Here is an 18,535-nt window from a genome sequence, read left to right as displayed (position 1 = left end):
AAACCCATTTTAAGACCTGCAGAGATTAGAATTTATGTACTTTCTTTTTACTATACCAGTAACTTGAGCAGATTTTGAACATTATTATTTGAGGCCTATTAATTACAGACATGACATTTTTGGCAGTTTTATTCTTTCACATGAGTTCATTCAGTATGGTGTGAAATAATGTCATCCTAAAAGATCTAACACCATCACCATATGTGCAGCTTTGTCTATGTATGTTGGTGTTTTTTGTTTACAATTGCATTCATATTTACACGATAAATTTTTTTAAACCCAAAGAAACAAAAGAATCCACGCAAATTTCACAGTGCGCTCCTATGTATTTGTTACTTAATCTGATTCCTATTAAAACAGCAGGTACAAGCAGCGGCATCGTGATTAGCTTGTTTAACAGGAACTCTTCTAAATGGACAGCAGAAAATTTAAATGGCAGCACACTGAGGTAAAACCTGCAGATCTGATTGCATGATTGCAGCCTGACTGTGTCACCATTCCTCATGCACTCATTCTTTCCATCAATCTACCCCTCTTCTTATTTGTGCTTAGTAAATAAATCTGATCTGGCATTTCTTCAGTTTATTAGCCAACACAGGCAGCCCTGTGATGCAGAGATGCTGACTACAGCACATCTCTGTGCAGAGCCACAAGATTTAATGCATACAGGATGTCTGAGGTGACTGTGTACACATACAGCAAACCTAAAAGCTAACAGTCTAACAGTATCAGTGAGGAGGTGTTTTCCTGCCCGATAGTTTAAGTGGAAGCTTCTTTCCATTTTAAGTAATTGAACCTTTTTATCAAGTTAACCGTTTCTCTCAAATTCTTTAATGTCTCACAGTGAAATGTATTGAAAATATATTTCAGGTCGTCTTTCTTTTGAACTTAAACCGGCAGATTGGAACAGCGAATAGAAACAGATTTCTCTGTGCTCTTTACTGACTCAACCACCTGAATAAATAAACACTCATTATCCTTTAATTGTCCTCTCCTGAGTAATTTATTGGCTGACCAACCTAGAAATGCATCTCAATCCATTTTAATGTTTTCAGCTGTACTTTACATTCCTGAATGGAATCTTTAATGCGGCATCTGTTTTTCTTTTTTTTTCTTTTCGTTTTGTTTTATTTTTTTAATCTGCAGTAGTCAATATTTTTGTATTACCAATGACTCAGATGACCAACCTTAAAGTGACAGTTGTGACACATACTGAAACACCCACAGATAAATCGCCAAACTCTGCGCTTCTCCTCGGTGCTTTAGAGTCTTTTAGCTCATTATTTTGGTCCCATGGCCTGAAGCTTTGCTGGTCTGGTCCACTCTCATCGATACAGTTTCCAGTGGAAAAATTGCTAAGGCCTGACTGTAATGTACCTGACCCAACAGCTATAACACCCAGAGTGATTATCCGGTAAACATGGAGCTTAAAGCAGTTGAAAAACCAGATATTTCCCTCAAGAGTTGATGAAATCCAAACAAAGATGAAAAGAAAATACAATACTGGACATTTGTTGGGTTTTTGGAACATCGAGTCTTTAGTATTTGCTGGATGAATAGTTACAGTTATGTGAAAAAGAGAGTGCACCTCATAATTCAGGAGTTTGTAGAACCACCTTTAGCAACAACTTGAGGAAACTGTTTTCTGCATCACTTTGTCAGTCTCTCACATTGTTGTGGAGGAATTTTGACCCACTCTTCTTTACAATGTGCTGATGTGCTGTGTTTGCTTTTCACTAGTTGTGCTGAAACTAAACACAACATATCAGTTATTTTGAGTTCATCGAAGTTCCACCACATCATTTCAGTCAGGTTAAGATCTAGACTTTGACTGGATCATTGCAACCCTCTGATTTCTTTCTTTTTCAGTCATTCTGTTGTAGTTTTGCTGCTATGCTTGAGATCATTGTCCTGTTGCATCTCCAATCTCAGGATCGCATTTGACTCTGGAATACTTTGGCATACAGAGGAGTTCATGCTCAAGTCAATGAATCCAAGGAAAAACGAACCCAAATCATCACCCCTCCACCACTGTGCTTGTCAGATTATATGCTGTGTTTGTGCTGATATGCTATGATGGATGTTCTTCCGGGAGTCTTGTGGTTTGTTCAGATGCAACTTTGCAAAACCCTTTCTAAACACGCCTGACTTCTTTTTTGAATTGTACTTTTACAAACTTTAACATTTCACATGCTAAATAACATAGAGTCTCGAAAGATTTTTGCAGTTTCTCTGAGCATTGCACTGAGTTTACTGGGACGTCCACTCCTGGCAAAATTGTAGTATTAAAGCTGCAGACCAGCAAACTGCCAAAGCGTTTGATTTATAGAGGTGCTCATACTTACTGATGATCAGTTATTCAAATGTTTATGATTAGGATTGCCTGGGTACAACCCTCTGAATTACCCTCTTAATTTCTGTTGAAACAGTAAGGGTGCATTTGGGTATTAACAGGAGTGTATAAAGTCCGTTCTTTTTCACAGGACTGTAAAATGCTTCCACTATCAGCTGCCCAGGCGAGCATAGGGTGTATATGCTAATCATCTTGTTCCACTTCATAGGTGATGAAAAAAAATCAGTTAAAACAGACTATCTGAAAAAAAAACAGTCAGAAACTCGTTTTTTTTTTTTTTCAGAAAGCGTTTGCTAAATTTATCGTGCTGTTCCCTCTTGAACCCTCACTATCATAGTTTTAATCCAAACTATCTACAACCATTAACCTGCCTTTTAAACATCCATTTAATAAAATGTTCTCCTTAAGTGCATTAGCTATGAAATAAATCGTTGAAGTAGCTACAGTTGATAGTTGGCCACATAGCTGCAGACACTGAAGAGCCTCGTGTCATGTTTCTCCGTATTTTTCAAGGTTAGAACATTTACTGTACTCGGGCACAGCCTGTATTTTACTGGCTACACAGCAGCGCAGCCTCAGGCACTGTCAAACTCTGGCCTGCGATCACCTTACCACCACTTGTCCCATAGAGACTGGAAATCCCAATTTGACCCATTGCTTAAGGGCAGCCTGGAGTATCCATGTGTGGTTTGACAGAGAGGCTCAGTTCTGTGAGCAGCATTGACTTTACTGCAGCAGACAGAGTATAGCCCCGAGTGTGTAGTTGACCTATACACTCTATAAAATGCATCATTTTTACTGTCTACATTGCAGTTGACTTGAGGATGTTGCAAGCTCACAAAAAGATTTGAGGATGTTGATGATGATGACGGCGCCAATAAATATCATGTGCTTGAGATGGAAAGTGTCGGCTCACTGCTGAAGTAATCGCACTCCTCACGTCTCAGCTCCTGCTGAGTGCGAGAATCCTAAATCTTAAATCCCCTGAGGCAGAAGAGCCCACATGATGCGCTTGTTCAGTATTCATACTGTATTCAGAAGCCTCTCACCAAAGTCAGGTGAGCAGGAGGAGATAGCAATTCGTATCCTCCCTGTGGGGCTCCGCTCTTCCTCCGAGCCGGAGGTCCCAGGTTGTTTCCTCTTCCTCACCTGCAGATGGTGGTGTCACATCCCTGAATGTCTCCTCAAATGAGGTGATCTGTACTGGAGTCAGCAAGTCAGCAAACCTCTCTGCTCATAAAGCTGTTCCCAGCTGTATTTTGACATTCATTTTGGATCCTTTGAGGTCACATATATTAGGCTTTACTGATAGTAATGAACCCACTGAGAATACCCTCTCTGCAGTCCCTACAACTATGAGGAGATGTAACTTATTACTTTTAACTTTTGGGTTTTACTGCATGCAAATCATAAAAGCGCTGACGCTAACCGGCCTGATATCAGCCTAGCAGTAAACTGCAACCAGTCATATTTGGCTAAAGTAACTAAGCACTTAGATGTTAAAGGGCCAATAGTTCCCTGTAAGAGAGAGTGAACATTGTACTTTACATCTGTTAGGTGACAGAAATATGACCCAAATTCATATTTTCTGTTGGATATGTAAACAATATTTTCTATAAGGTAAAGTGATTTCTCAAAAGCAATGCAACTTAAAGTTGAGCAACCACTTTAAGACATTAGAAAATACATTATATAACACTGTCACAGATTTAACACTGTCTGTGAAGCTGGATTTAAGAAAAGAGTGTTTAGACTTCAACTTTTTGGAGCATATGTAGTGCCATCTTGTGCAAGTACATGATGGTTTGTTTGGTTGCCCAATAATCATACGTTAGTTCAATTTAGCTAACTAGTAACAGTATATCAGTAGTTGGAAAATAGCCAAACTGAAACTAAAGAACAGTCTAAAGGGCATGTGCACTATCCACGTAATCTCCCTCTTAAGTAGCAAGTGGTTCTTCATCGCTAACTAGCTGCACTGAAAGGAAGATTCCACTAGCTAGCTGCAATGCTAAGGTTTGTAGCAAGCAGTTTATAAATGACAACTATGTGGAGGAAAAGGTCTTTGAGTAAGGTGCACTGATACCAACAATCTGAATACTAATTCTGGCCGCTGCATATTTGATTTTTCCTGTATTAAAGTCGGTTGAACAGAGCGTGTCAACCAGATTGCTAGCAAAGAATTAGCTGAGGATGAGCAGTAAGCTTGACAGGTGCACAAGATCTGACCAGCACTATTTTATTTTTGTTTAATTTTGAAGTTTTCTTTTTAATTCAGTTTAGTTTGAGTTGGTTTTCTGACTTTTCCTCTGTGTTAGTTTTAGTTAACGATTTTAACCCACTCTATAGTCGACATTGGGTACAAATGTGTTTTAAAAACAAAAAACAAACAAAAAAAAACATTTCCTCAGAATTCCTTAAAAAATGGGATGGATAATGGAGCAACTGGAAAATATAATGCTTCCAGCTATAATTGCAGGCAGGCATGGAAATGGATTAGAAACTGTTAACTAAACTGAAATTCAAAGGCCAATAAAAGACTATATTTAACAACAATTGCATTAGCATAACTAAAATCCCAGATGATATCTCTCATATCAATATATCACCCGGCTCTAATGCATGGAAGTAATAAATTAACTGCAGGAAAGTCCCAGAAGAAGCGGAAAAGGGGAACTCAGAAGTTGATGCTGCTGAAGTTGCTCCAAATCAATTTTTTTTCTTTACTTTGAAGAGATCAGAGACCACATACTGTATGCTACACTGTGTAATTGCAATTTGGTGGAGCTACAAAAAATGGGCCACTGTGAATCTTCTCAAATCTTTTTCTGAAGCACCAACCTTCATATGCACCATAAATCCACATGAAATAGCCCATAGGTGTCAGAGCGAAGAGAGATGAATGGCTCAGGAACACATTCTGATTACCATCTGTCTTTCCACGATCATCACCAGCACCGCGGGCTGACAAGTCGTTCTTTAAGACCGTGTTTACTCTGTGCGGTCCCAGTGTGCGTGCATACACACACATACAGAATGTGAATCTTCCAACATGCATTATAGATCTGAGATCACAACTCCAGCAAATCCCAGCTGTGATTAAAAAGAAGCTGTGTTGTTTTATCAGCCCTCTCCGCTTCCCTTATCAGCTCATTTGCATAATTAACAAGGGCTAACGTCGTCCTCGCGAGCAAACCGCCACAGTGATTTCTCCAGCCTGGAATTCTGTCCTACTTCATAGCGTCACAGCAATCCTTTTTTCTCACAACAATTACATGGTTATACCTTTTAAACACCGTAACACTGTAAATGTGATTTTGTGTTGTGTTTTGGCTGCTTTTGTTCTTACTTTTTTTGTGAACAAACATTTATTCGCCTCGACATTCAACTCGTATAGCAAAATGTTGCGCTGTCAAGTTCGCTGTCACATTGTTTGAAGGCACGGCTCTCAATCGGCATCCTTAGGGACAGTGTGAACATGCGACGCAGCCCACAAGCATTTGAGCTCGGATAGCGATGCAGAATGAGCTCAACTTTTTCTGGTGTCGAGAAATGTGTCTCACTTGTCAGAGCAACAGTCAGCAAGGCATTTTATGTTCTAAGGGGAAGCTCCTACAATATTAGAAGCAGATGAAAAGCAATGAAAAGATGGTCCCCTTTGATCAAACACTTGGCGATGTTTGGGTAGGAAGAATCCCGTTTTCAGACCTTTGTTAGAGCCAGGCTCAGTGAGGGGCAGCCATTTTCCAACACCGGCTGGTGAGGGGAAAGAGATGACAGAAGAGAGGAGGAAAGAGACAGATGACAAAGGAACAGGACTAAACACAAACCGTGGGATTTATTTCATCGTATTTCCTGTCACTTGATTCTCTGGGTTTTGCTTGTTGTAAGGCTAATTTTAGGAGCTGTGTTTACATGACTAATGCCTTGCCAGTATTTACAGATTATTGTTTGTTTCTTTGTTTTTTAAATGCCAGCTGCCAGTGCTACATTTAATAGAATAACTGTTAACTTACACTAACTGGACCTTTTGTTAGGTACAACTCGCTAGCATGATGTTGGACCCCCTTTTTGCCTTCAAAACTGCCATAATTCTTCTTTGCACAGATTCAACAAGGTGCTGGAAACATTGCTCAGATTTTGTTCCATATTGACATTAAAGCATCACACAATTGCTTCAGATTGGTAAGAAATTACTTCCCAAACACCATTACAATGCAAAGCAAGGCAGGGTGTTTCAGACCATGTTGTTTGCTCCAAATTCTGACCCCAGAAAACAAGATCTTTCAGCAAAAGTCCAGAATCATCAGACCAAGCAATGATGTTTCCAGTCTTCTAGCATCTGAATGGCAGCCACAGTTTCCTGTTCGTAGCTGACAGGAATAGCAAGCCTTTGTGGTCTCCTGCTGCTGTAGCTCATCTGCTTCAAGTTTCAAAGATGCTCGGCTGCATAACAACACAGAGTACAGCTGCTCGATGGATATTTTCTCTTTTTCAACCCATTCTCTGAAAACTATGGAGACGGTTGTCTGGGAAAGTTCCAGTAGATCAGGAGTTTCCAAAATACTCAGACCATCCTGCGCCATGTTCAGTATCATTTCTACATGCCTTAATACATGCCTAAACAAGCTGCTACTACGTGATTGGTTGATTGTATATATCTGTGTGTTAATGCGCAGTTAAACAGGTGTTTCTAATAAGTTAGCCTGTGATTGTACGTCATAAACACTCAAAGTTTCTCATATACTTGAAAAGTAACAATAATAGCAGCTGCAAGGTTCCCTAGTTGTGGTGCGAGCCAGAACAACCTCTATTAGTGCAGAATATGTCTGCTAATTCGCTACAGACTATATCTTCATCTTTCATGTACAGAAACGTTGATTGATCTCAGAATTGCTTGATTGACTGACACGCACTTGATGTAAATGTTTGTAATTTCAGTGACCCTTTGGTCTCGTTATAAATTTCTTTACATTTTTTTTAACTGTTGCATGTTGCGCACCAAAATAAAGCCTCAGTAGGTGCAAATCCTTATTTCATAGGGCAAGTGAGAGGCCAAGAGAATTATGTAATTTAATTTAACATGTCGTGTTTTATGTAAGTGCCGCTTTTTTTCCATTTAATTACTGTAGAAAAATGCTCTCGCTTGAACAGATCATGAGGCAGGGTGAAGGTTAAAGCTTCCACACAGCTCTAGCTCACCCACTGTTGCCTGATCAGACCTCTTCTAAACATGGATCCGGGGTGGGCATGAGTGACAGCTCCTTGAAATGCACCTGTAAGGATGGGACAGGTTACATCACCGTAATTGTTATAAGGCCATACACTCAGACGACATCACATCTTTTTAAACGCTGCTCTGCCAAACCTGACCCGAGGTTCACAGTAATTGAAGACACCTGTGCACACAGTGGCTTTAAGCACGCCACTCCAAAGGAGTAAATCACAAGGCATCAAATAACTGCTGCTGGATCCCGGCTTGTTGGTAAATGAGCCTCTTCATAGCAGGCGTTTAGACGTGTCATAGTAGGAAAAGCGCAGGTGTAAATAATCCCGTTTTTGTCCCACTAAGCCACAGCAGCGTGACCGTGAGCCAGCAAATGGCACTCAGCCATTGTTAATTTTATCATTTACACCTGCTGTTACAAGTCAAAACGTATTCTGTGACCGTTACGTAAGAGTGCAGTCACTCGGTGTTGGGCCATTATGCTCTTCCCTCTGTCACTACCACTCTTTTTTATGTTTAAACTATCATTTTAGACCCATTTGGCTTCTTTCCATATCTGCACGTCCCAGATTAGACGTCGCTCATGAATTTAACACAAAGCATTTAGAGCACACAAACTGGACATTATCCTCCTCGGCAAGGTTTCGCTATGTTCTTCAGGCCCTGCTTTGATCAGACATCAGCCTCCGAAGGAAAGTCCAATTAGGAAACATTACTTTTCAGCCCTCTACGTTTTTATGTAATCAGTTTTAGCAGACTCCACGCAAACCTGCCTGAGTGTGTGTGTGTACATATTTAGGAGTGGGCCATGGATTTAATATAAACGGGCACGTGAAGGTCGGCTGATGTAGCACAGCCCCTGTGAGCGTTGTGATTTTAACACTGAGACTGTTGGAAAAATGCTGTGAGGAAGGTGACTTGTGCTGCTGCGTGATGAGCAAACTGACGCTGCCTTTGGTTTTTTTTTTCCCCTCTGCTCTAAAATGCTGTCTGTTTCTCTTTCACTAAAACACACAAAACGCACTCTCTGTCTGCATCGTGTGCGCTCTCTCACACCTACACTCCTAATATACTTCTCTCTTTCTGTCTGTGCAGGCTCGCTGACAGTGTCCATCACCGACATGCGTGCTCCAGTGGTGGGGGGCTCCGGGGGGGTCTACGCTCTGTGCTCAGCGCATCTGGCCAATGTCGTCATGGTAACTGCAATCATCATCATCATCGTCGCTTCCATTGTTATGTCTGAAAACGTTTTTTGGTAGGGACAAAATGTCAGAACAGACCAACAGCGTGGACTTCACTGTTTTGTTAGTTTGTTTTTACTTTACTAGCCCGTGAACAAGGGTATGATTCTTCTCTAATTAAATGGAATTTCAACGTATTTTACTTGAAATTACATTCTAATCATATTTATCTTGACTTACTTAAAGGTAGGTACACTAGAATAAGGAGGTAACAAGTCTGTTTTTTACAGGAAACAAAGGAATAATTATACTGTAAAGTTAAGTCGCGTGTAAGGAATTTTAAGTAGTGCGTAATTAAGGAATGGAGACACAAATTGTTCTGTAAGTGATTTGCAGTACTGCATCATTTCCTGGTAATTTACTGGAAAGACAAACAATATTTCCCAAACTTATGTTGTACTTTTCAGGGAGTGGGCTCTCTAATATAGTGGCTCAACCTTGCCTAACTTCCAGATATTTTACAGGAAAGGAGACACAATGTGCTTCAAATTATTTACAGTATAATTTGTGTTTGCATTCCTGTAAAATACCTGTAAGTGGAAACATTAAGAAATGCTTAAAATCACAAACTTGTGCAGCTTTTAAAATTATTTACAGTATTATTTCTCTTCTTTCTTGTAAAATACCCAGAAGTTAGAGGTACACTAGAATAAGTGAGTAACAAGTTGTGTTTTAGTGAAAACAAGGAAATAAGTAGTAATAATAAGTATAAAGGTAATTTGAAGTAGTGTCTAAGTATTTGTAGGTAAATGTAGTTTTATTTATTTTAAGTTGTGTGTAAAGAATTTAGCAAACCACATTTAGACTGGAAAGAAGAGAGAAATAAATGATATTGTAAGTAACTATACTGTAAAATTCCTTGAAAGTTAGGCAAAGTTAAGCCACTCTATATTATGTCCTGTGCCTCGAAATGTACAGTGTTACAACTTAAGATGAGGAAATATCCTTTGTTTTTCCACTAAATTATCCAATACTTAAAATTACTCATGGACTATGTAAAATTAATTAGACACTAGTTAAATTTACTTACAGTATAATTACTTTGTTGTTTCCTGTAAAACCTGACCTGTTACCTGCTAGTGTACCCACCTTTAAGTATTTGTAGGTAAACATATCTACATTTTAAATAAAAAAAAGATGAAATCCCGTGTATTTACAAGGAAATTACGACATTAATCAGGAAAAACTACTGGTTGTAAAGTGTACCCAGTAGTTTTTCTGCTGCACGTGATCCACGTGTACACACGAGCACACAATATTCGTTATCTGTTATCATCTTATTAACAAAATAAGGTTAATTCTTTAGGTTGTATAAGGCTGGTGTACTTCAGACACTAGACCCTTCCTTTTTTCTTTTTTGTCATCTGTATTATTAACTCTCAAGTGAGCAAGTATTTTACTGTTTTTATTTGTGTCCGCTGAAGAAACAGGAAGTGAATTCCCACAATGCTGCTTTGAGAGCCTTCTTTCTTTTCCCCAGCATTCAATGATGTGTATTTGGCACAAGGCGGCTTCTTCATGCTCCTCTAAACTCAAGGCGGTGTTACATCTGACGACTGGCTTTAACTAATCGCTGTTGACTGTGGGCAGCGAGGACGCCAGCAGAAATGGAAATTAAAACGTGCTGACGGGCCCAAAGCAAAGCCTCTGTAACTGTAACTGTGTGCTCACAGCAGCTTACAGTTTGTTTGGTCTGTTACGCTTCATGCCGGTTTGTTGTTGGGAAATCCTTTAAGGCGCCTCTTAGTTCTGCACTGATGAGTTTTTGTCTAGTTTGGTGGGGAGGGGTTAAGAAATTCTGAAACCTTTTACGATCTTGACTTCTTAAATTTCAAGAAACCAAGACATTTTCAGGTTCAGAAAGGTTTCAGGCTCTGTACCTCACTGCCTAGAAGACGTACAGCTCTGGATAAAATCTTTGCAATCCGTCTTGGAGCCATATTAAACTTTCTTCTTATAGTTAGTGAGCAACTCTTAAGTTTTGTCTCTCTCCATTTCAGCCCCCTGAGTATTATAACACGACCTGTAACAGACAAAATGCAGTGGCCGTGCTCCGGCTACAGATTGCTCTTCACCTCCTACAAGAGTGGAAGCATCAAAGCGAAATGTGTCCCATCAGACAGAAGCAACATCACATCACTCCCAGCTCAGACCTCCTCTCCCGCTCTGCTGTGCTGACCTCTCCCCTCCTCGACATTAATCATTTATATTTTTAAAAAAGACCTGCTTTAACTTTACCTGCATTCCTGCTCTTGGCTTGTTTTAAACCTACGGTCACAGCAGGTTTTATTTATACACCCCTCCTGAATTTTACATGGTATTCTCCATTTCTTTTTGTGCCGTGAGAGAAAAAGAGAAGCGCTGGGTCATATTCCCAACAGCTGGGGACCTGAGGAAGGATGTGACTGGTGCAATTATTCATCCTGGAAAGTAAATGTGTTATTTTAAGACAGGATGCCATTGTTCTTTCCCCCCGCAGGGATTTACAAAGGCTACTTATTGGTCCATTCTGCCATTCCCTTAAATTATCTTCGTCCTAATTAATAGAGTGCAACTGGATTGGAACCAGTAAGTGGAGAGCAGCCAGGTGCATAATCGCGCCTCTGTCTCGTGTAAGCGCCGCCGTTTCTCTCTGTCGTGGATGTGGATTGTCTTTCTTCATAGGCTAAATATGGCCTGAGGAGAGAAAGCGAGGTGTTCCCTGACGGGCTGTTATAACATGGTCAGATATTCCGTGGTTGTTTGTGCTGACAGGACACTTCTGTGTTGCAGAACTGGGCCGGGATGCGCTGTCCATACAAGCTGCTCCGCATGATCCTGGCGCTAGTTTGCAGTAAGTTTTCTAGATTTTACTCTCGTTTCTATTTCTGCTCTTTTTCAGCATATGTTTAACGTAAGCAGACATGCTGACACTTCAGTATAGCTCATACATGTTCTGAGTGGGGTTAAAAACACGTAAGGCCGATCAACATATGTGCCGCTTAAGCTATCATCCATAGTGGCTCAGAGCGAGAGGCTCCCTGGTTGAACATGCTGCTTTGTTTTCGTAGCATTTGAGTCATACTACTTGTCCCTTTTCTCCACACGAGGGCCGATACACTCTGACTTTCATTAGTGAGCAATATGTTCCCTCCATCTGTCCAAAGCCTGCCGCCCCCGAACCGAGAGAGCGGCGAGTCTCTGCTGGAATTTCATATTTCTCCTCAGTGTTTTCCAAACAGGGGACGGATATTTCAAAATAAAACGCGACAAGTTATTTGTGTGTGCAGCTGTGAAAACCAAATTATAATTTGCTCTGTGTTTATAGGATCAGTGCTGAGTGTTTGTTCAGCTAAAGAGACTTTGGAATAGCCCCAACGACCACAGGCGAATAATATTTTGAAAGCAATTTTTTCGAATAAAGTTCCATTTAAATCCTCCCGAGACCTTTGTCTGCAGAAGCAGACTTTGATAAAACACTTTAGCACAATCCCCCACACAGATCATCTTTAAGCAGTCACATTAGCCCAGCTCAGACCTAGCGTCTGATCTTTATATGATGCAAAGTGAGTGATGCACGTGGCGTCTTGTGCTTAAGGACAATAAAAAGTTCTTCTTTCAGAATCTGTGTGTGGAAATCTGAATAGACTTAAAGTTACAGATCCCTGAAAGATTTGGCATTAAAACACTCAAACATAATGAATAATTTTCAGAGTTTCATATATTTACCAACCACTTTGTGAACACTACCTGCCACAGTTCAAACTGAGCATCAGAATGAGGATAAAAAGGTGATTTAAGCGACTTTGACTGTGGTTGTTGGTGCCAGACGGGCTGGTCTGAGTATTTCAGAAACTGCTGATCTGCAGGGATTTTCCCCACACAGCCATCTCTAGTATTTACAAGAAAGGTCTGAAAAAGAGAAACTAGACATTTCTCTCACTGCTCTGGGTCACAATGCTTTGTTGATGCCACATTAGTTGGACAACTTCAAACTGATAGTAAGATAACAGTAACTCAAATAACAGCCTCCAACGTCTAAGGAGTGCAGGTGGAGCTTCTGTCAGCTAAAAAATTGTATGATTTGAAAAAAACATTGTGGTGTGACAAGTCTTGATTTCTACTGCACCATTTGGATGGTAGACTTTGACCCCCTTAGTACCTGCTGAGTATTGTTTTAACGCCACAGCCAACTTCAGCAGGAGACTGGTATCATGGATGTGCAGCTGGCAAATGTGCAGTGACTCCGTGATGCTGTCACATCAATGTGGACCAAAATTTCTGAGGAATGTTTGCAACCTCTTGTTGAATCTATGCCATGAAGTGTTGTAGCAGATCTGAAAGTACAACCCAGTCCTAGCAGACTAGTAGAATGCCCGGTCATATAAATGCTATCATGTCAAACTCAGGATGTTACTGGTCCCACCTAAGAAATGCTCATTAAATGACTTCCTTTTTTGACTTTGAATTGTTGTTGTTTTTTAAACATCTTTTATGAATTGAATAAATTAGATATAATGTGTTATTCAGTGTTGCTGATAGCTGGAGTTTGTGACCTTTGAAAAGAGCCAGGCCAGCTGTTTCCCTCATGTTTCCAGTCTTTTTGCTTAGATAAGCTCATCAGCTGCTGCCTGCACCTTGCATATTTATCAACAGATCAATCAGAGACTGGTATCAGTCTTCCCATCTAACTCGCTCTCCTTCACAAGTATGTTTCCCAAAATGTGGACTTTGATGTGGAGATGATTTCCTCACAGCTGCAGTAATGAGCAGACACCAATGTGACAAATATGTCTTCTCCCCTCTTCCCTCTGCAGTGAGTTCAGAGGTGGGTCGTGCAGTCTGGCTCCGTTTCTCGCCGCCGTTGCCCTCCTCCGGACCGCAGCCCAGCTTTATGGCACACCTGTCGGGGGCTGTGGTCGGCATCAGCATGGGCCTGCTGATCCTGCGCAGCTACGAGGAGAGTCTGCAGAAACAGTGCTCCTGGTGGGTCATCGTCTTCTCCTTCATCACCTTCCTTCTCTTCGCCATCTTTTGGAACATCTTTGCGTATGAGCTCCTGGGGGTACAGATACCACCTCCCCCCTGATGATGGGCCCCACCCTCCCCCCTGCAGTCATATACACGGTGACTTCAGAGGTTCCCCTTCGACCATAGTTAACTTTACATTTCCTCTCAAGTTCGACCCAAATGAAATCATCTAAACTAAAAATCGACCAAGAATCCTTTTTACAAATACTTTGCAAATCAAAGAAATATGTCTCTTTTATTAAAGAGGGATTACAGTAGCAAGACGTACAGGTGAAAGGTCCTCAGATCCATTTTGAGGAGCCTAATATCATTTTTATATATATATATATATATATATAAATATATATACAAAAAAAGCTCATCCACATTACCAGCACTAACCTTTCAATGAGCATTTAACCATTGTGCTCTTTTACTATCAGAAGCTTTTTTTTTGAAAAGCAGTTTTCGTCACTTATTTCTTTGAGTGCATCTCTCATTCATGTAAAAACCAAATTAGAAGAATCTGAGCTCATGACATGTGCCTGGGGCGGAAAGGAAGATGAATTAAAAAAGGATGAGAGGTGAGAGATCGGGATCAGCCGCAGCAGTGACGCTTTAAGCTAATAAGGTGTCGGTGTTTTTCGCTTAGAAACGCCTCAATCTGTGCCACAAATCAGACCCGCCAGAGAGGATTTTAGGAGAAATTTCAGGAAATGCTTGTTTTGTTTTTTCTTTTGTTTTTTAAAGGCAGCAATAAAAGCCCACAAAAGCAGTTAAATCTAAGCGTCAAGATAATGTTTTCGTTTCATTTTCAGCTGAGAAATGTTACAACTAGCAGAGCTTTTCCCTCGAACTGAGCTGCCATGTAGGACAAAAAGAAACCAGTTAAAAGTGATGAAAGAAATTTGTTACAGGAAGAAAGAAAAAAGGAAGGAGGAGGTTTTAGATTCATGATTTCTTACCTAACGTCTGTCATTTTCAAGGTTAGAAAAATTTCTGTCATTTTTCGCTTCACGGAATCCTAAAAACAAAGACGGACGTCACTATTTCTGTATTATTTCCTTGCTAATATACCTACACTGTGGATACAAAAACACACAATGACATCAACACGTGGAGGTGGGAGATTAAAGTGACCGCGTGACAGGAAGGGAAAGAAAAAGATGAGAAAACGAGAGCTGAAGTTTCCTGGATGGTCATCACTTCGGCGAGCGAACTCGGACTTCAGCCACCAACTTGCTAAACGCACCATGTAAAATATGCCATGTCATGCTCTGTGGCGCTCAGCGAGACAAAGACACACACACACACAAACACACAATCTTCTCCTCTTTGTCTTTGAGAGTAGCCGCGGCCTGATTCTGCAGGTCATTGTGGGCAAACTGAGGAGAAAAACAACACAAACACACACACTGGCCTGTTCTCGCTGACAAACTGAACTGGGGAGGGCACGAATGTGTCATCACCTGACCTCTGACCTTTGTTTCCCAGAGGGCATTGGGGTCTCTATGTCAGGCCCGGTCGATACCTCAGTTTCTCATTCTTAGGGACTGTATACATTTGTAAAGGAATGTACCTATAAAGAAAAAAAAGTGTTATAAGTTGTCCCCGTTTTTCATTTGATCGTGGATGTGTATATTGTATGTTCATAACCAAGAGTATATTTATTTGTATTTTCCCCCCTCTTTAAAGGGGAAAAGAGAAAAATGGTGCAAACAAAACTAATGCTATGATTGTTGTCCTTCTGATGACTCCTGTATGGCTTTGATCCTCTGAAACACAGAGAGGCAGAATCCCCCGGGTTTGTTAGGCGACCACCAACAAGTCGAGCTCACCTGGTTTTATAAATCTTCAGTGCTTTACAAAATAAGCCATAGAAAGAACTAAAAGGAGACGGCAGAAGTAGAGGAAGAAAAAAAACGAGAGAAAAAAAACACATTTGTTGGTTTGAAATGCGCTGACTGGTAGCTTCTGTTTAGACTTCGTGTGTGTGTGTGTGTGTGTGTGTGTGTGTGTGTGTGTGTGTGTGTGTGTGTGTGTGTGTGTGTGTGAGAGAGGGAGAGTGATGAAAAATGATATCCTCTTTGTGAATATTCAGCAGGTGAAATGAAAAGAAGACACTCCTGTGATACCTTGGACTGTTTGAGATATTTTCATGTAGCTAGACTCATTTTCTTTTTCCTTTTTATTTATGACTTGTTCGCCAATTCGTTTGCAGCCAATGCAGCTTAATTCTGCAAGTGCCCACATCTCCCAGACTCTCTTCCCCCTGCGGCGTGCGGACGCTTCTCCGTAGTTCCTCTTCTGCAAATAACAAATTATGGACAGGGCTCCTGTCATATATTTTATCTTCTGAGTGATTCTGGCTTTTTGGAAAGTGGAGGCGAGGATGGCAATTATATTTACTCAATGCTACGTTCCATTTTTCAGTCTTTCAATCAATAATTCATTTGGATGTCCACTGGCTGCCTGAGGGAGGAAAAAATTTTTTTTAGCATTTGCCAGTCTTGCCGTCCTCAGCGTTTGCTTCCACATGAAACTGTCAGTAGTGACAGAGGACTCCATGTTAAATGAGGGAATGGGTGTTAAATAGCCATAATAAGCCATTTTCAGATACATTTAAACAAGACAAGGTCAGCCAGTAGTTGATAGCGATGTATCCCTGATGGAAACTCTTGTGTTGACTAGGAAATATTACTGCTTGAGATAGCAAAGATGTGTTGATGAATAATGCATACATACCCTGTTAGCCTATAATGAAGATAAAGCGGATGCCTGAGAGGAGGTTAATGTGCCTCTTTAACTTAAGATTCATAGGAACCCGAAAGGGTTGTAAAAAGGGCTAGTCAATGGCTATGTTTTTGTAGAACACGTCAACTGTGAATATAACCACTCCCAGAACTAGATGCAGGAACAAAGTGAAAGGCTGTACAAAGTGAAACGGCTAGTGTTTGAATTTATTTATTTTAAGAGCAAAGCGTTCGATAGCATTGGCAGGAAAAGAAAAAACCAAGTAGGAGAGAAGTTTTTAGGATTAATTTACCAGTTTCCTGTAAGCCAACTCTCCTGGCCCCTGAGCCTGAGCCAACCGCAGCAACAACACACCTGGATTCGCCTCCTTAGATGCCCCTGCTTTACATCCTCCAGCTCATCTTAAAGGAGAGGACACTCTAGCTCTGACAGCATGTGACAGTTTGTGAGAGACACCTGAAGCTTCCCCCATCCTGACCCCCCTCCCTGTGCAGAGTAGGGCTGATACATGGTTGCTACGACGACGAGAGCCCAAAGCCAGACCCTAAACAGGATGTCTTCCTTTAATAAGTGGATCTGACAAGGCGGCATGATGTTAATTTAATTGCTGTCGTTAGGTGACGTAGTTGTTTTTGACAGTCGACAGGAAGTCTCTGTGAGGGATGGCGCGAGCAGCCAATAATCCATCACTACAGATGATCCACGTCCTCCCCCGAATTGTCTCAAAATGGTCACGATGACTGCGTTATGAGATCAGGCTAAAAGTTTCTACTCGCCTCATTCAAAATGCAACTTTATAGCTTCATACTCGACACTGGCTGTTTCTGACTTCTTGGTTTTTGTCACATGTGTTTTGTTTCTTGTTTTTGCACTTCTTATAATGTACTTAACTGACACGTTGCTGTGTGCCATAGTCTCATTTGACATAATCATTCTTCTGAAGCTTTTTTCCTTTAACCTTCTTATGCCAATCCATCGTGCTGTACGCCCAATGCCTTGTTACATATATGAGCTCAAAGCAAAGCACCAGGCAGAAAGGCTGCTTCGCCGACAGCCATCTACACGACGATGCAGAGAATCCATAAGAGACGGAAACCACAGTGCAAATATCCGTGTGTCCAGTAGCTCCTCTGAACTGCTGTGTGCCACAACAGGCCGGCCAGGTCGCCTTTTCTGTGTGTTTAGTTCTGCTTAGATATAGCACTGTAGCTGATCTACAAACAAGAGTGAGTGGACATTTATATTTAAACCTTTAGGAGACTTAGTAAAGGTTCTTAAAGGGCCCCAGAAGATATTTAGTTTGGATTTCTCACATTAATCTCAATATTGATACAAAAGAAAATGATAGTCAGCGCCCACCTAGCTGCTAAAATTTAAGATACACTTGCAAACCACACAGTCATTAGTGAAGTCTGTCTTAGAGTACAGATGGAACAAAAGGTGGAGAGGAGGGAACACTGCTGAAACCTCATTTTCTAGCTTTAGTATGATCGCAAATGCTGAGCCACACGATATCATGCAAACATGTCATTTCATAAAGCAAGAGTTGAACCCCTCCCACAGTTTAGGATGACAAAAGTCGTACCTGTGCTGCTCTGGTAGTTTCTCATGAGCTGCTTACTCGTATCTATAAAATGGTGCCAAGCTTACGAGGTTCAGCCTCTCAGACCCAGACAAGAGGTTGTACCAACACAGCGTTTACAAAAAGAACAAGCAAGAAGAAGCTATTTTTTTTCCTCTCTGTCAAGAGGAAATTGAAGGACAGCTAAATTTACCTATGGATAATTTATATCAAAGTCCTCATTAATGATTTCACAATCTATTGTACTTTTTAAATGTTCTGAACGGAACCATTTTCTATTGTGTATATATATGAATATATTTTGTTTTATTTTGTACTGTTCATTGTACTTTGCTTTAATTTAGAAACAATATAAATAAAGAACAATACTGTGGCAACATCCTACTGCT

At 40.7% G+C, this 18,535-nt stretch overlaps 1 protein-coding gene across 7 annotated transcripts in view; it reads left to right on the top strand.

Annotated features, from left to right (window-relative positions):
- The window catches only part of rhbdl1 (rhomboid, veinlet-like 1 (Drosophila)), a 67,771-nt gene extending 49,256 nt beyond the window's left edge, over nt 1–18,515 (top strand). For all 7 annotated transcript variants that reach the window (XM_086303292.1, XM_086303291.1, XM_086303298.1 and 4 more), the window contains 3 exons: nt 8,676–8,776; nt 11,594–11,654; nt 13,618–18,515. In XM_086303292.1, the coding sequence (XP_086159418.1) occupies nt 8,676–8,776; nt 11,594–11,654; nt 13,618–13,889 (434 nt within the window). In that variant the 3' untranslated portion in view covers nt 13,890–18,515. The remainder of the gene's footprint in view (nt 1–8,675; nt 8,777–11,593; nt 11,655–13,617) is intronic.
- The last annotated feature ends 20 nt before the right edge of the window (nt 18,516–18,535 follow it).

This window comes from Aulonocara sp. 'chitande type north' Nkhata Bay, linkage group LG8 (genome assembly GCF_057382095.1).
Source record: "Aulonocara sp. 'chitande type north' Nkhata Bay isolate Kocher_YH1m ecotype deep benthic linkage group LG8, A_spYH_male_GT1.1, whole genome shotgun sequence".
In the NCBI taxonomy this organism is placed as follows: domain Eukaryota; kingdom Metazoa; phylum Chordata; class Actinopteri; order Cichliformes; family Cichlidae; genus Aulonocara; species Aulonocara sp. 'chitande type north' Nkhata Bay.
This window is presented reverse-complemented; position numbering and strand designations above follow the sequence as displayed.